Consider the following 15,898-nt stretch of genomic DNA (forward strand, 5'->3'; position numbering starts at 1 on the left):
TGTTTGATACGTCATCAACGACAAAAGTAAGCTCTTCGGCACTTTGAAAATCATCCATGTCTTTGTCTGAAAAAAAATACGGATGCGAGGTGATTAGAAGAATCGAAGATTAATCAGAACAGAAAACTCCGATTATTTAAACTCTTTTCAATCGCAGATTGGAAGTCAAAATGGAATCGGCAGCAAATGACCGTCTGCAGATACATATAAAAAAAATAATTTTTGAAATTTAAGATTACGAAATTATTCACAAAAACCAACATATCATGAGTTAAATACGTATTCATGTCACATAAATCGATTGAAATACCTGCTAAGAAGTGTTCCTATTTTTTAATCAGTGCATTAAATCAGTGCAAAAAAAAAGAAGTTGCAGCAATTAATATCAAAAGTATCATAGTAACCGAGGATACAGTCAGGAGTCCTTTCATCGCATATTGCAGTCAAAATCCTTGGAACTTTCTAAATATCGAATTGATAACAAACCCCTTGGTCCAAATCCCTTGTGCGAACCACAGAATTCATATTACTACTACTACTAATAGTAAAAAGGAGATGATTAGTGTTGATGTGATTTAAATTAAACTCAACGGGGGTTACGTTTCTTCAATAAGAACAAGCAACTCGAGACGAGAATATATATTTACAAATATGTATAACAAATAAAAATTTTCTGTTCAAATGCAAGGACTATTGTGCATAGCATTTGAAGTGTTTCTTCTTCTACTTTCACAATCATGAAAATTTTTTGAAATATTCATCCCCTTTTTTGTCTAAAGAATCGAGAGGATCGGACTGTTAGTATCGCTCAATTTTTTTGATTACGTTGAGAGGATTGGAACGAAAGTCTAGAATTGAAGCATATTCGATATTAAAAGACACTTTGGCATATTCGTGAAAAGGTTTCTGAACGATTACTTAAAAAAATCTATTACTTTTTCGAGTTTTAAAAATATATTTTTACAGCAGGCGCAAAAAGAAAATTCAAAAAGTAATGTTAGCTGTGAACAAAAGAAGCGACAATAAATCCGGGACAACGGTTTTGCCGATTTCAGTTCTCGAAACACAAACCAGAGATAATTATCTGCGGATAATTATATGTATCAAATCTGTTTTTAACTCTAATACTTGCTTTAGGTTATTGAAACCGTTCACTATTGCTATCTCATTGAATGAATGAACATTCAATTAACTTCTAAATTAAGGCAACGATAAATTTCATTTACATCTGTAAAAATGCATCAAAATAGAGATAAAGGAATCTTTATCGGAATATTGAAATGTAATGTTTGAATTCCATTGTCTCTTTAAAAAAACTTCATGAATCTCAATAGCCTCAAACTCAATACGAATTTCTTATTAAAAATATTATTGGTGAATTTTTCTTTAAAATCGAAGAAGGAAAATTTTTGACTAACAGTAATTTTACGAGCCAACGAGCCAAGGAAGAAGCCAGAGCCTCAAAAATTTCTTTTCTTTGAATTCAGATTTAAAATTGAATAGTAAGAAAATTTCGAATGTTTCAAATTTTGAACGTCATGTGTGTCAAAGGTCAAAACTCATTCAATAAATATAGTTAAGAGTTGGAACGATGTTCTCAACATCAATCTAAATGGCCTCAAGATCATTCCAAACTCAAGACTAAACTCAATTTTGATAACCTATAATAATACGTGAATTCAACATCTCAATGAGACAAAAAGTGAAAAAAAAAAGAGTTTTAATTCAGTTTCACTTCCAATATCAGTACCGCTCATGGATCAAATGTCAACCTGTAAATTTCCTTGACATTTTGCTTGATTGTTCTGTGTTGTGAGAAACCGACACAAGTGTCAAGGTGCATATCTGAGATAATCACACAACCGCAGTACTTGCAACTACGTGTCTCATCGTCCGCAGATTCGTAACAGCGCTCTTTATGACATAAAACATGATGAAAACCGTTGCTGTAAAAAATACCTCTTTCTCTCCTGTGCGCAGGACTACAGTTTTGTAAGCCCAAAAAGTCATTATTGAACAAAAAATGCAAAATCTTGTGGGTTCTGCTATAAATACTGATTCCGATCCATTTCTTGAAATAAAATCCAGCCACTTTGGGAAAGTGTTCGTCTCTTTCCTTCTGTGATAACACATCGCTGAAAAGATCGAGAGCGTAAGAAGCAGATGAAAATATGACGCTCTCATAGAGTCTAACGGAGGACTTAAAACAAATTTTTCTGAGTTGGACTTTGGATTGTATTGAGCAAGAGGCAGCATAGGCTTTTTTCTTGAGATGTTCCACGTGCCTAAGTATTCAAACGAATCCTTGAATTCGATTTCTGTATTGTTGAAAAAAAATTGGTCGGTCCTGGCCAGCCTTCCGCCATTTCGGTGTTTCACCACCTTAGTTTTGCCAACATTCACTTTGAGACTGTTTCTCTGGCAATATTTTTCGAGTACAAACATTGCGTTTTTAACATTGTCAAGTTCGGTCGACCCAATCGCTAAGTCATCGGCGTAAAGAATCGTGAAACAGCCTGTGCTCTCAAGTATTTTGATAACCTATTCACATATGTAAAATCAATTTATAGATTTTCTTAAAAAGGAAGTTACTTCAATTTCCATTCATTCAAATTCGGTTCTTCAAAATAACTAAAGAAAATCGGCAAAAGACGTAAGGTAAGATAGGTGAACCTATATATTTATAATTTGATTCTATCTTTTTTTTTTGTGAGTTGTTTCAATTTATTCGTTATTTAAATTCTTGTTTGTTGCGGTTCGGATTATTAATCTGAACTTTCCTTTGAAAGATATGAAAATATTGAAATATTGTTATCTGATACAGAGTATTGTCAAAATATTGATTCATTTTACATTTTTCCAATTTCCAAGGCCTACTTTTTATTTTATTGCAGGTCTTATTGCATGGTTTTTTCTTAAAAGCCGCTCAGTAATACAGCTTCATTCTGTTATAACAGTTTGCTGAAATTCAATACTTTGTTCTATTTCCGATTCAAATGGTCTCAAACGTTACAAAATACCTTTTGTTTTCTATGTCCTGCGCGTCTGTAGTTTTTTCCAATGATAATGAAATACGAGGAGCACCGCACCAGCTAATTCTTGTCAAGCTAACAAACGTGCAATCAGAGTTTGGACCTCCATATATATGGGAAATTGTAAATAGAACAACTAGTTCTTCACAACTTTATTTCTCTGACGAGACAGAAGGTTAAACAAATTGTTTTTGATTTTTCAATACCGGAAGCAGTGTTTTGATTTTCTTTTTCTTCAGGTCCATCAATAAAGATAAAGAGCCCTGAGCCTGGAAGGTACGAAATATCAGTTATATCTAGCCGCTATTCAATTAATTTCAATGGAAGAATTAACCCTGGGAGTTTCATCAAGCGTCCTCTCCAAAGATATAGCTTGCTTGTGGATTATAAGCTTCCCTCTCGTAAGTTCATTTTAAAAGTATTTGGGTATAAATTCATTTTTTTGATAATCGGATTTTTCTTGATTCCGGCAGAACAGGTGTATGGCATCAGTAGATTTTTCTTAAAAAGTGGAAAACTGATCATTTTTTAATTTTTTTTTACATAACAAAACATTGCTTAACATTGAATCAGCCGTATGACTTGTTTTCTGCCTAATTACTCAGTTCAAATTTCTAGACGTATGGAATATTTTCTGCTAGATGCGAGATGGCTGCTTTTGTAACTGTTTTGTAAGACCTATAAAACCTTAATTGAATTTTTTTTTCTGTTTCAATTTTCATGTCCATCAAAGTTTAAGAGCGAAGCCTTATGATTTTTAATTTTAGTTCAATTGCTTGAGAATTTTACGAAAAATTTGTATCTGTGCTCTACAAAGCACTTCAAAATATCCTATGACGAGGAGTACAGTGGAAGAAGGGTCCGGCACATGATATTGTTCAATGGCACGATAAGAAGTATCAGTCTTACAGACAATCTCACCGTAGTATTCGCAACTACCGGGAGGTAAGTAATTTAGCTTTATAACAAGTAAAAAAAATCCCGAAAATACCATTTTATAATATCTATTCCCGCTCTAGCGCTTTCTCCTGTGCAGATCTTGTTTTTAAAGAACATTTGGTTTTAATTTTTTTTTGTTTTTTTTTTCAAATGGAATGATTTATATTTAATTGCTATGTTTCGGAACGTTACTGTTATATGCTCTATGCTCAGTTATTTGCAATATCTTTTACAAAGGTTTCATAATAAATCAATACAGTGTCTTGTCTGGTGACATTTCGGAGGGAATATGGAAGTGAAATACTCTACCATTAAAAATGTAAATGAACGTCTACGCAGTTTTTACTGTGGTAAATGTAACTACTGCAAAACCAACTCCATCGATACTCTCAAGAAACAGCAGCAACCACCACCACCAAAAAGGAGCACCAATTTAGGGTTATTAAACTAAATGCAATGATTCTCACACCAAAACTGGTATAAGTAATCACATAGTGTCATATACGGTCTTTCTTGCATAATATTTTGTCTTTCAGTATGTTGTTCTTGAGCTGTTATGTGTTTTATTAGAACTACAGGCTATCAGTGTTTATTAATGCTTACCCCATGTGATAAGACAAGATTTTTTTCCCGTAAATAACTTGTTGGTCACATTTAGAAAGGGTAATTTTAGGTTCAGTCATTATGAATTCCATTTTTTTGTGTCTCCGGTACGCTTGATCTGGAGGTAACAAAAGCGCATGGATTCCAGTCTTACATTACCTGTTTTTTTTTCATACGGGAAATAATCCGTTTCAAAAAAAAATTGTCGGCTAATTATTGTCTGCTTTTATTGTTGCCATATAGTAGATTTTTTTTGAAGTTTTTTTGTGAAGTTTTTTTGTATTATAGTTGCTTTAGTGTTCTGATCTACCACTGCTGCTTTCAATTTTTCTAACCTTGATTTCGTATCTTTTTTTCCGCTTAAAATTTATATTCTGCCCAAATGATTTCAGCCTATTTTTTATCGGCTTAGCTATCCAATTTTGATTCGCTGCAATGAAATATATTTTTTTTCGTGCTCGCCTTTGATTGCACTAAAAGCTAAAAAATCTTAATAGAACTTAAGCTCAAGTTTTTCAATGACCACAGTTTTTTGTTTTCGTTTTTTTTTCTTTTTTTCCACTTGATAGATTTCGGCATATACTATTTTGTTTAATTGGCCTCATTCTGCGGCTTTGGACTAGCGAAAAAAATTTGTGCGTGCGTGTCTGTGTTTTGAGAGTGAGGGGGACTTAATAACTTCTTATTAGTCTAAAAGTCTTTTTGGATTTTTTTAAACTTTTTTGTTTGTTTTTCTTTTCTGAGGCTTAATAGGTTTCGGCTTATTTTATATCAGCTTAGTGGCCTCATATTGTCTTCCTTGACTAGCACATAAGGGTTTCCTAGTGTTTTTGGGTTTTGACGGCTAGGGGGACTTATTAACTTTTCATAGGTCTTGCTGATTTTTTTTTCGGTTTGAAGGGTTTCTTTGAAGGTATTTTCGGCTTTGTTACCGCTGGTTACATATCTTCCGATGCTAATTGCAAGTTTTTTTTGTCTTTGTATGTTTTCACTTCAAAACTAGCTTTTTAATTTTGATAGAACTAATTTTTCCGACATATTAGGATTTTTTTGTTCTGCATCCCAAGTGGTGCGAAGCTCAGCTTCACCTCTGTTTTAATTTATTTCGAGCGGTTAGGCATATCTTGCACTAAAGGATGCTTGAGTGAGACCTATTCCTCTAGGTTTTTTCCCATCGATTGGAGCTAGTCAGTTCATGAGTGGAATAATTTATTCTCTGCGTATTCTGATCAATTGTATTACAGCTCAGTTAAATCTCTCAATATTTGGTAGAAATAGTTATCCGTGTTTGCATAGTTGAGTGAAAACAAACTTGAGATTCAGTTTAATGTTAGCTGAATTAAATAATATTTCATATCGAAACGGCTAAAATTAAATGCGTGTCGTCAAGCAGGGTTATCACACATAGCAATAACTGTCAGAAAAGTTTGAGCAATCAGAGACTCTTTATTTAATCTCTCACGTGAGTTACTGGAAAAAGCGGTAAATTCCTGTTCATAATTAATAAATTATTGGAAGGCAATTATAATTTTGAATGATATAACAATTGACTTCTGACAAGTTGACGAAGGTATTACAAGACACATATGAACAAAGAGTCCTAAATACTCTTTTTTCACCAAAAAACTGAAGCCCTCTGCTGGATAAAAACTTCGCTCAAAACCAATCTTACAAGTTAATTTAAAACACATGAACAAAAATATTGGCGACCAGAGAAAAAAGGATACAAAGGCCAACTTCACACAGTATCTCAGTCTCCGATGCCTCCAGAGTCAAGTTAGCCACATAGTAATATATCAAAGTCTACATCACGGATAGTCTCGGAGGGCCCCCCTCCAAAAGGAAACATCAAAGTCTACCTCAAGGACAGTCTGAGAGGTCCCCCAGCTTTCCCCCTCAACGTGAGAACACAGCAAATCAGGCTAGATAGGACTTTTTAGTAGATGTTTATAGAACTTTCATTCTTCTAGAAGCTTTCTTAGACAACACTGTATTGTGTCGTTTCCTAATTTACCGTAACCATTGCCTTCGATCAGGCCAGGTTTTTTTGTTCACAAACAACTGTTTCCAAAAAAATTGGCTATATTTTCAAAACTCATAAGAATGCTACTAATTCGAAATTCCTAATCGAAATGTCCAAACCCATAATTGTGCTACAATTGCTAACTGAAAACAAATCTATAGCTCTTTCAAAACTTATAGCTTTCATTGTACTTTGCTTTACTAATTCTTAATCCTCGGTATGCAAAGGTAGATTTTTTCCGGTTAACAAAAACATTGATAGCCAAAACCCGATAGTTAAAATTTCCTTAAGCAAAAACCAAAAAAAAGCGAAATAATTATAACACACCATTCCAAAAGTTTTCTCGAAACTTGTGAGAAAACATAAGAACGCCTATAGCGTGATATTTTTAATAAAAAATTTTCGAGGAAACTTTTTAAGAGGTCTCAGAAGTATTCTCATCTCATTTAAAAGGTTAAATTGTATTCTCAGCTAAGTTTCGCCGCTGAAAAAAACTCTCAAAAGTACTTGGTTTTTAATAATTGAAGTACGTGATACTTCATAGTTTCTTAAAATCTTATAAAAGCCGTTTACGAAATACGCACGCTCGTAGTGCCAACATAACCGTTCGTATATTTTGTCTACAAAAAAAAACAATTGATACCTAAACCTACTTTCATCCATTCCATAACACTTCTCTTCTAACAGTATTATACCATTCCTATAATCTTTTCACTACTTTAGCGATGGCTCCAAAAATCTCACAACAAGCGCTCATAATCAAATGGACGTTCTGCTACACTTTCTTGAGTGTATTGAACGACAACTGAGCAGCGAAATTGCACCATCTACGGAATTAGAGGATGTTTAACTAACGGCGAACGAGCTTTTGAAATGCCTACAAGAATTGGCAGATGATACAGCGTCGTTCCTTCTAGCAGACGTGCAAAACCTCCTTAATGATGCATCTTCACTACGAAGTCGCAAAAGTTTGCCAATGAAACAAAAGCGACGGTACGAAAAATACTACAACGGGATACAGATAAATGACCCCTCCAGTCATTCTACTCTGCAACTCTCTTCACATACGATCCCAGCGTGCAGTAGTATTCCCATGCGAACTTCCAGTACAACTTATAACAACAGGTCAAACGTTTCTACCGCAGCCGTTAGTTTTGATACTACTACAGCAACGGTACCATCTAAACCGTTTGCGTTTCGCCAGCCAATCCGCTACGTCTACACTACTCAAAGATTATATACTGCGACAGAGAACTCGAGATCGATGCAACAGTTTCCATGGCCATCACATCGGCGACAGTGTGGTGATATATACTATCGACCTGGTTCCTATGAGAACCCAGAGATCTCTGGAAATGGTCAATATCCACTGAATCTATCACTAAAACAGCCGCAGACTGGTGCTAATGTTCTCAACATGCACTCGATGGATCGACCATGTTCAAGAATCGTGACTCCAGTCAATCACGGTCTCCGTTGTACTGATCAGAACGCGAGCAACAAGGCTTTTCGTTACAGTCTCAAAAGTTTCAAGCTTCCTCATATTAAGCTCCCAAATTTTGACGGCAAACCATTAGAATGGAATTAATGGTTTGAGCTGTTCCAAACTGCAATAGGAAACAATCCATGTTAACTGATGTGGAAAAAATAACTTACCTCCAGTCCCTGTGTGTCGATAAAGCCAAAAACGTTGTGAAAAGCTACGACACGAATTCTTCACAGTACATTCAAGCAATAGAGGAGCTAATGCGCAGATGTGGCAACCCTAAATTCGTTGTTGCAGCGTTTACTAGGGAGCTGGAAAACTTTGAGTGACTGCATTTTTATGAAGCTCAAACATTCGTTAGGTTCGCTGCTTTTCTACGTACGTAAGCTGGTGCACAATTTCGAATTAAACAACTACACATACGACTTGAAATTGAGCAACCATACTCGACTTGCTCTAAATTTCCCCCTGCAGTCTCGTTCAAATGGGAAGAATACTGCGTGCATAATGGGATGGACTATGCTACACTGAAAGATCCCACGGACTGGCTTAGCAACCACTCTAGAGCTTGCGAGAACTTAGACGTTTTACCCCTACGCACTTACTTTACCACGCGTTTTTACGGGGAAAAAGATTGGAAAGACAACGAACAACAAAAATTTTCCGTAACCATGCGTACAGCCAGCATGCCGAAAAAAAGAATAACTTCTAGAATGAAACAAATAAGTCAGAATGGTTATGTCCGCTGGACAATAAAGCCCACTTCATTGGACACTGCCCAGCTTTTGTAAAGGTAACTACGCAAAAAAACTCAATTAGTGAAGGATAAGCAGTTGTGCTTCAACTGCCTGAGTAACCATAGGTCAACTGACTGTATTTCTGTAAGACGTTGTATCATAGACAACTGCGGGTGAAAACACTACTCTACTTTACACAGGAATCAGGATAAAACTGCGCAGCGGCATACTCAGAAATCCAACAATATCAAATTGGAAAAGCAAGTGAATGCAAAATTTGGTTTGAAAAACTAACTCCAGTTTATGCCCATAACTTTATTCAGCGAGAACAAAGCGGTTCCTTGCTATGTAATTCTCGACAATTGCAGTAGCTGTTATTAAGTATTGAAATGCACAGCTGATACCTCAGTGTTAGCCTAGTCGAACAGTTGAATTAAGTATTCGTGGTTCTTTCAGCGAGGCACTGTTTCGTCAAATCTGGTTCAACTACATCAAACCTTTCAACTCGTCAAACCTTTCAACTCTACTTCTGCTACGTTTACTCTACAATCAGTCTACTCGGTGGAAACGCTCAACTTCGATTTGATAGTTGTCCCAAAACTGAACAACATGTGTTCCCGGTATGACCATCTACGGCTCATTGCGTTTCCTAGCCTCGTCGACAATTCGGTACATATTCTAACCGACGTCGACGCTTTCTGGCATATCGCAGAGAGGGAAATTTTGAACTGCCCTGCCGGCAGTCCGTATGGAGTGAACAATTTGCTAGGATAGGCGATGAACGGCTCGCTTCATCAAAAGTCTTTAGATGAACAGTGCAACTATCATCCAACCAATTTTATAGACATAAAGCAACACGAGGATGCTTCCTTAAATGAAATCGTTGAAAATTTTTGAAAAGTCAAAGAATCCGGCGCAACTTCTGACTTAACTAAAGGACCATTTTCAAGCAAACATACTGAGCAATTAGAAATTATGGATAACTTTGTTCATTCCTATGACAATCTACTGGAAGCCCAGGAATCAAAAAAGCTTCAAAGTTGGCACTCCAAAAATTAAGATTCATTATTCATTTTAACCAAGTGCTTGATTTCCTCAACGAACCCGAAACTGAAAACAAGAGTACAATTCATCGGGTTTTGGGAGTGAAGTGGGATACTATGAATGACACGCTCATCTTCAGCCCGTACTGAAAAAAAGTTTAACGACTAAATTTTGTCTACTGTAGCCAGAATTTTTCATCAATTAGGATTGATAGCACCATTTGTCATAACTCTCAAAATACTGCTTCAAAAGCTTTGGCGATCTGGTATAAGTTGAGATCGAGAACTTCCTCGAGAATATATCCCATTTATCGAAAAATGGACCCGACAGTGTGGACAAGATAATAATGTGAAATTACCGAGATTTATAGGCCAAATCGACAGACAGCGATATACAACAACATGTTTTCACCCATGCTTCTCAGTGCGCCATGGCAGCTTGCATATACATCCGTATTTCGAACCAAGCCCTTAAACAGTCATCATTTATGATTAAGAGAACCAAGGTGGCACTCTTTAACCAAGAAAGCATACCCAAGGCCGAATTGCAAGCTGCAGTAATTGTTGCACGTTTTTTCAAATTTACAACCGAAGAATCTCGACTAAATTTTAGTTCGCTTCTTTTTTGGACAGATAGTACGACGGTACTTGCATGGATCAACAGTCCGGAAAACCAGAAAACTTACTGTGCGAACAGCGTTAACGAAATTCTGCCAGTTTCTGAAGCCCAACAGTGGAATCATATACCCGCTAAACGGAACCCGGCCGATCGCGCTACAAGAGGTATCCCGATTCAGGACGTGGAGCAACTTTGGTTGCAAGCACCAGAATTTCTACTCTTACCAGAATCTGTTTGGCCTCAGTCAAAACTACAGGAGGACGCAGTTACTCAACCGGTTTTCACAAGTAAAGATAAGAAAAGAACTACTACAATAAAAGTCGACAGTCCAATTCTACATACCAACGCTATGTTGAAACGGTAAAAACATTTCTACTAGCGCAAAAAGAGAACCAATCATTCATATTTCGAGATTTTCCTGTTTGCTTCGTCTACTCCGCGCAACTGCTCGTGTTGTACAGTCCAAAGACATTCATCAGCAAAAATGAAAACGCGATTTAAGAATAGACGACCGGGAGATGGCTTAAACTGTACGAGCAATCATAACACGCTACTTTCCCTGATAAAATTAAACGTTTAACTACTAACAAAGAATTGGACAACAAAGGTGCTTTACTGCCGTGCTCACCATTTATGGATGGTAATCTAATTTGTGCGAGAGGAAGAATGAGACATTCACCAATGCCAGAGGCAACAAATTACCCTATTATTCTACATGCAAAGGAACCTTCGATTCAACTTATGATCAAAAATGCACATCATAAATGCATGCACCTCGGCACCGAATTCGTACGACAATACTTGCAACCAAGCTTCATAATTTTGGGTCTCAGAAAAGCCTTGAGATACATTCGCCACCACTGTTTCTTGTGCCACCACTTTCAATGAAAAAGTTTAAAACCTTTCATGGCTGTCTACCTGCACAGCACATCGATGACCCGGAAACTAATACATATCCATTCAAGAACTTTGGACTCAACTACATCAGTCCATTCTACCTTGCTGAAAAAGAAACCACAGAAAAAGACTACATTTGTCTCTTTACTTTCAACAACGCGTGCAATCCACCTGGAAACTACCGACATTCTGACAACTAAAATTTGCTTTACAGCAATTCGTAGATTCATGGCACGACGTGGTTCTCTTTAAGTAATTCTTTCGGATAACGCAGCATACTTTGTCGCCGCACGTTAACAAATCATGAGGCAACCCTTAAATATCAACAAAGACGAAAAAGCAACCGGGCTTCACCTGAAGTCAATCGACTGGCGTCTCGACCCACCATCTGCTCCTCCTTTTGGTGGAGTGTGGGAACGTCTCGTTTTGATCATCAAACGAGTCTTTTTTTAAATCTGAGATCAGACAGACTTTCCAGGGATCTTTTTTCAACTTTTGTAGTAGAATGGGAAGGCCTCATCAACTCAAGGCCACTGACCCATGTAAGTTGCGACATTAATGACACAATGCCACTTACACCTAACCACTTTCTACTTGGGAGGCCATTCATTTACGCTCCCGCAGCTTCATTCAACGACCAAACGAATACCAAGAAATTAACCAAGAAATCCTGTAAGCTAACCAAGGTCCGACTAGACAGCTTTTGCAAGCGATCACTGAACGAATACGCTCAAACCCTGATCAAACGATGCAAGTGGAACCAAAAAGAAGAAACCATAGAAATTTAAGCCCTCGCGTGGATTCTCCCTCGAAGTTGAAAAGTTTACCGGTCCTGATGGCATTGCGCGCTCATGCCTAATCAAGCCAGCGTTAGGAACATTTACAAGGCCAGCGGTGAAACTAGCTTTAGTAGAACCAAATCCGGTTTTTTAGACCTCACTAGCAGTTTTAATACCCAGCCCTCTGGTCTCCGTAACTAATGCCCTCCCCAAAGATATACATGATATGAATAATCTCTCACGTGAATTACTGGAAAAAGCGGTAAATTCTTGTTCAAAATTAATAAATTATTGGAGTGCAATCATAATTTTGAATGATATAACAATTGGCTTCTGACAAGTTAACGAAGGTATTATAAGACACATATGAACAAAGAGTACTAAATACTCTTTTTTCACCAAAAAACTGAAGCCCTCTGCTGGGTAAAAAACTTCGCTCAAAACCGATCTTACAACCGCTACAAAGGAGGTGGTCTAGCATTCATTTTCAAAGATTTTAACGAATAAAAATCCTTCAATATTGAAAAAAGTCTTGTAAAAAGCAAAGCTCTTGAGAGATTTAACATAGCGCCACTTGAGAAACAAATCTTCAAATATTTGAGCGAATTGAAAATTTTTTCAACAAGCAATGATGCTATTCTACCAAAAAACTAGAAAATGAGAGTAGAGTCCCCCTATCTGAAACAAAAAAAATCTCAAAGAATATGAGAGCTACCGAATATTTGCATTGCTCTCTACTTTAGCAAATCTCGTAAACATGAGGTTACTAGTACATGAGTTTACTTTGAATATAAATCTCCACGAGCCCGAGCACTGCTTTAGAAAAGGAAACAACTAATGTGCTCAGGTGCCTCATCTCATTCTACTCAAATAACTGACATGAATAATCCATACCACAAAACGTGGAGGGATCTCATGCTTGAAGGACCGAATGCTTGAAAAATTTGAACCAATCAGAATTGCTAAGCGTTTCTATTGGCTAAATGCCTTTCTCACAAAATCGAAGTCAATATTAACAGAAAATGTATTAAATCAGTGGAAAATAATCAAAAATATTACAAATTGCGGGTTACAACCGCAATACTATTCAGATAATCATCAAGTTGATGAGGTCGAAATCATAAGTATTTTTCAGTCTTGAAAACTCATCTGCTTATTATCTAATCGGTCAATATTAACACTAATGACCTGGATTTATTTTCTTACTTTGAGATTTTCGCGATTTATTTTGAGTTCTTGAATGCTCAATTCTGATTGGCTGAAAGTAAGCTAAAATTAATTTCAAGCATTCGGTCCTTCAAGCATGAGGGACGCCACCCCATAAAACACTATTAATTGCTGTAGAATTGATTGCATCATTCGTTACTATTGACCGATACCATCAACTCAGATATTGCCCGCTCAATTCTTTCAATTAGCCTCACTATATGGTTTTTACTTACCTCCGAGAATAGTTTGCGACACCTTGTTCCACCATCCTGCAATAAGATGCTGTGTCTCTACAATTGACTAATACACTTGTAGAGACAGAAACTCTAATTTTGGGATGTTGAAACATGGTGTGTTATTCCAGGCCTTGTTTTACCTCTTAATGTCTCCTCCAAGTTCGTCTACACGTGAATGACAAGATTAAAGTAGCTACTGGAACCAGTTCTAAACTAGTATTTATAGACCAATAATATTTATGATGGAATACCACTATAAAATATTTATAACTAACCAATCATATTCCATCACTAACATTCACACTTATTTGTAAGTGCTGAAACTACTTGTAGTTTTAGCACCAGAACAAATTAAATAAAACTTTGAATACATTTGTTCTCCTTCTGAATAAACTCCAAGAACTAACTCGCATAAACCTGTATACACTAGATCTATTGAGACTAGGAGATATAAGAGTAAGATTAAGATCGGTATTAGACTAATATCTATTTGCAACAAAATCTTATCAATTTTGTCCTGAAAACTTAGAGTGCTTGCTTTTTCCGCGGAACTGTGTAAAGTGAACTAAATTTACATTATTAATTTGTGTAATTTAGCGTCGGATCGAATACTGCGCGAGCAATTTAATTTTTTTCAATTTAAATTGTTCGATTTAAATTAAAGATTTTTCATTTGAATTGAGTGGGCGCATAAATTAATTTAAATTGTTTTTTGTTTTAAATGGACATCATTGTACACAGCCAAATCAACTCCAGTGAGCACTGCAATAAAACCTCTGAAAACCTTGAAAAAAATTTTACTGCAAAAAAACTGTCAGCTTTAATCGAATCTGCTCCAAATAAACACTCAGCCCAACTAACCAGGCAATTGTGAGAAAAATCCCACGCTATGCTGGTTCGATTTAGGTCATCGCACTGAGTAACACTTATAATATTGATAACACTGAACACCGTTTACAGCCAACACAAAACAACACGCTATGAATCACTACTAGATGCTGAAGTTTGAGTGACATCACACATTCACTTGACGATACAAATTTGAATCCTGAGGCTTCCTACATAAAACGCAAGGAGATAACCTCCTAGAATATTTCTTCTCGGTCTCTATAAAAAAAATCAGAGCCGACAAGTAGAGCTGTTATCTAAAACGGCTCAATCGGTACATCAGACCCACCTTCGAACATGAATTCAAACCCGAAAATGAGCACTTCATCGATAACTAAGAAGGCGTAACTAAGCATGAGTATGTTAGTAGGACTATAAATTTATAGACCTCAACAAGTAAAAATGAATTCAACGAAAATAGTACTTGGGAGAATGCGACCCACTATCATAAACAGAATATAAATGCAATTCTGACCTGAAAATCAGATGTACATTTCCGGCTACCAGAGCTTAGTGGTTACAAAAAAAGTTTTTTTTTCAAATTCTTTAGTCTTGATAGTAACATATAATATTTTAATGCGCCACATTCATACATAAACTCATAGTACTTTGTTCCTATTATAGTTTTCAATAGTTTTCTTGTTCCAACCAAATATATTAACTTCAATTAGTCCAATTACCAACAACAATAGAGAAACGCAAAAGGTCTCGTTTTTCAAATTTATTTTAGTTTTTGTTTTGATTCACCACATGTTGGAAGGAGTTGATTGCTGTCATAGTCATACGAGCTCATGGCGAAGAAGACGCAAATGAGTATATTCTGATAGAAGTTGTTTCAGATGATTCCCGAGAATATTTCAATAGACTGATATCCACGGTAACCAATCTTCAACCACTAAAACTGAGGCGTTACAGAGATACGTTTCAAAAAGAGGAAACTCTTGCTAAGATGAACAATTTATAACAAAAAGTTAGAGAGAATCAGCCGAGGATTGATAGCTATCATTTAAAAATCAAAGGAGTGTCATGATCTTGGAGTGGTTCTCTAACGATCTCAGCTTATCACAGTATGTGAAGAAAATTTTTGACGAGCATAATTATGCTCAATTTGAAAATTGTTTGATCCGATTTGAAAACTTGCTTGCTACATCAAACTAAATATTGATTATGTGTTAGCTGTAACCAACGATATTCAGTGCAGCATTCGATACATTCAGCTACCACTAACTGCAGGTTATCTTGTAACTCGCTGCTGTAATATTACTTCCGTTCTTACGATTGTTTGAATTCTCCAACAAGGAGTTCTCCATTTTCCTGGATGTGGATTAGTAGAGGATTGCGGGGAATGTTGCCCCCCCCCTCCCTCAATGATTCAACTCCCTGCCAACCCAAAGCCCTCTCCTCTTT

At 36.4% G+C, this 15,898-nt stretch overlaps 1 protein-coding gene across 1 annotated transcript in view; it reads left to right on the top strand.

Annotated features, from left to right (window-relative positions):
- The first annotated feature begins 2,995 nt into the window (after positions 1–2,995).
- LOC134843761 (uncharacterized) overlaps positions 2,996–15,898 on the top strand; it is a 103,025-nt gene continuing 90,122 nt past the window's right edge. The window contains exons 1-3 of the mRNA XM_063860024.1: positions 2,996–3,207; positions 3,272–3,433; positions 3,800–3,977. Of these exons, the coding sequence (XP_063716094.1) occupies positions 2,997–3,207; positions 3,272–3,433; positions 3,800–3,977 (551 nt within the window). The 5' untranslated portion in view covers position 2,996. The remainder of the gene's footprint in view (positions 3,208–3,271; positions 3,434–3,799; positions 3,978–15,898) is intronic.

The sequence above is a fragment of the Symsagittifera roscoffensis genome, chromosome 4 (genome assembly GCF_963678635.1).
Source record: "Symsagittifera roscoffensis chromosome 4, txSymRosc1.1, whole genome shotgun sequence".
In the NCBI taxonomy this organism is placed as follows: Eukaryota; Metazoa; Xenacoelomorpha; order Acoela; family Convolutidae; genus Symsagittifera; species Symsagittifera roscoffensis.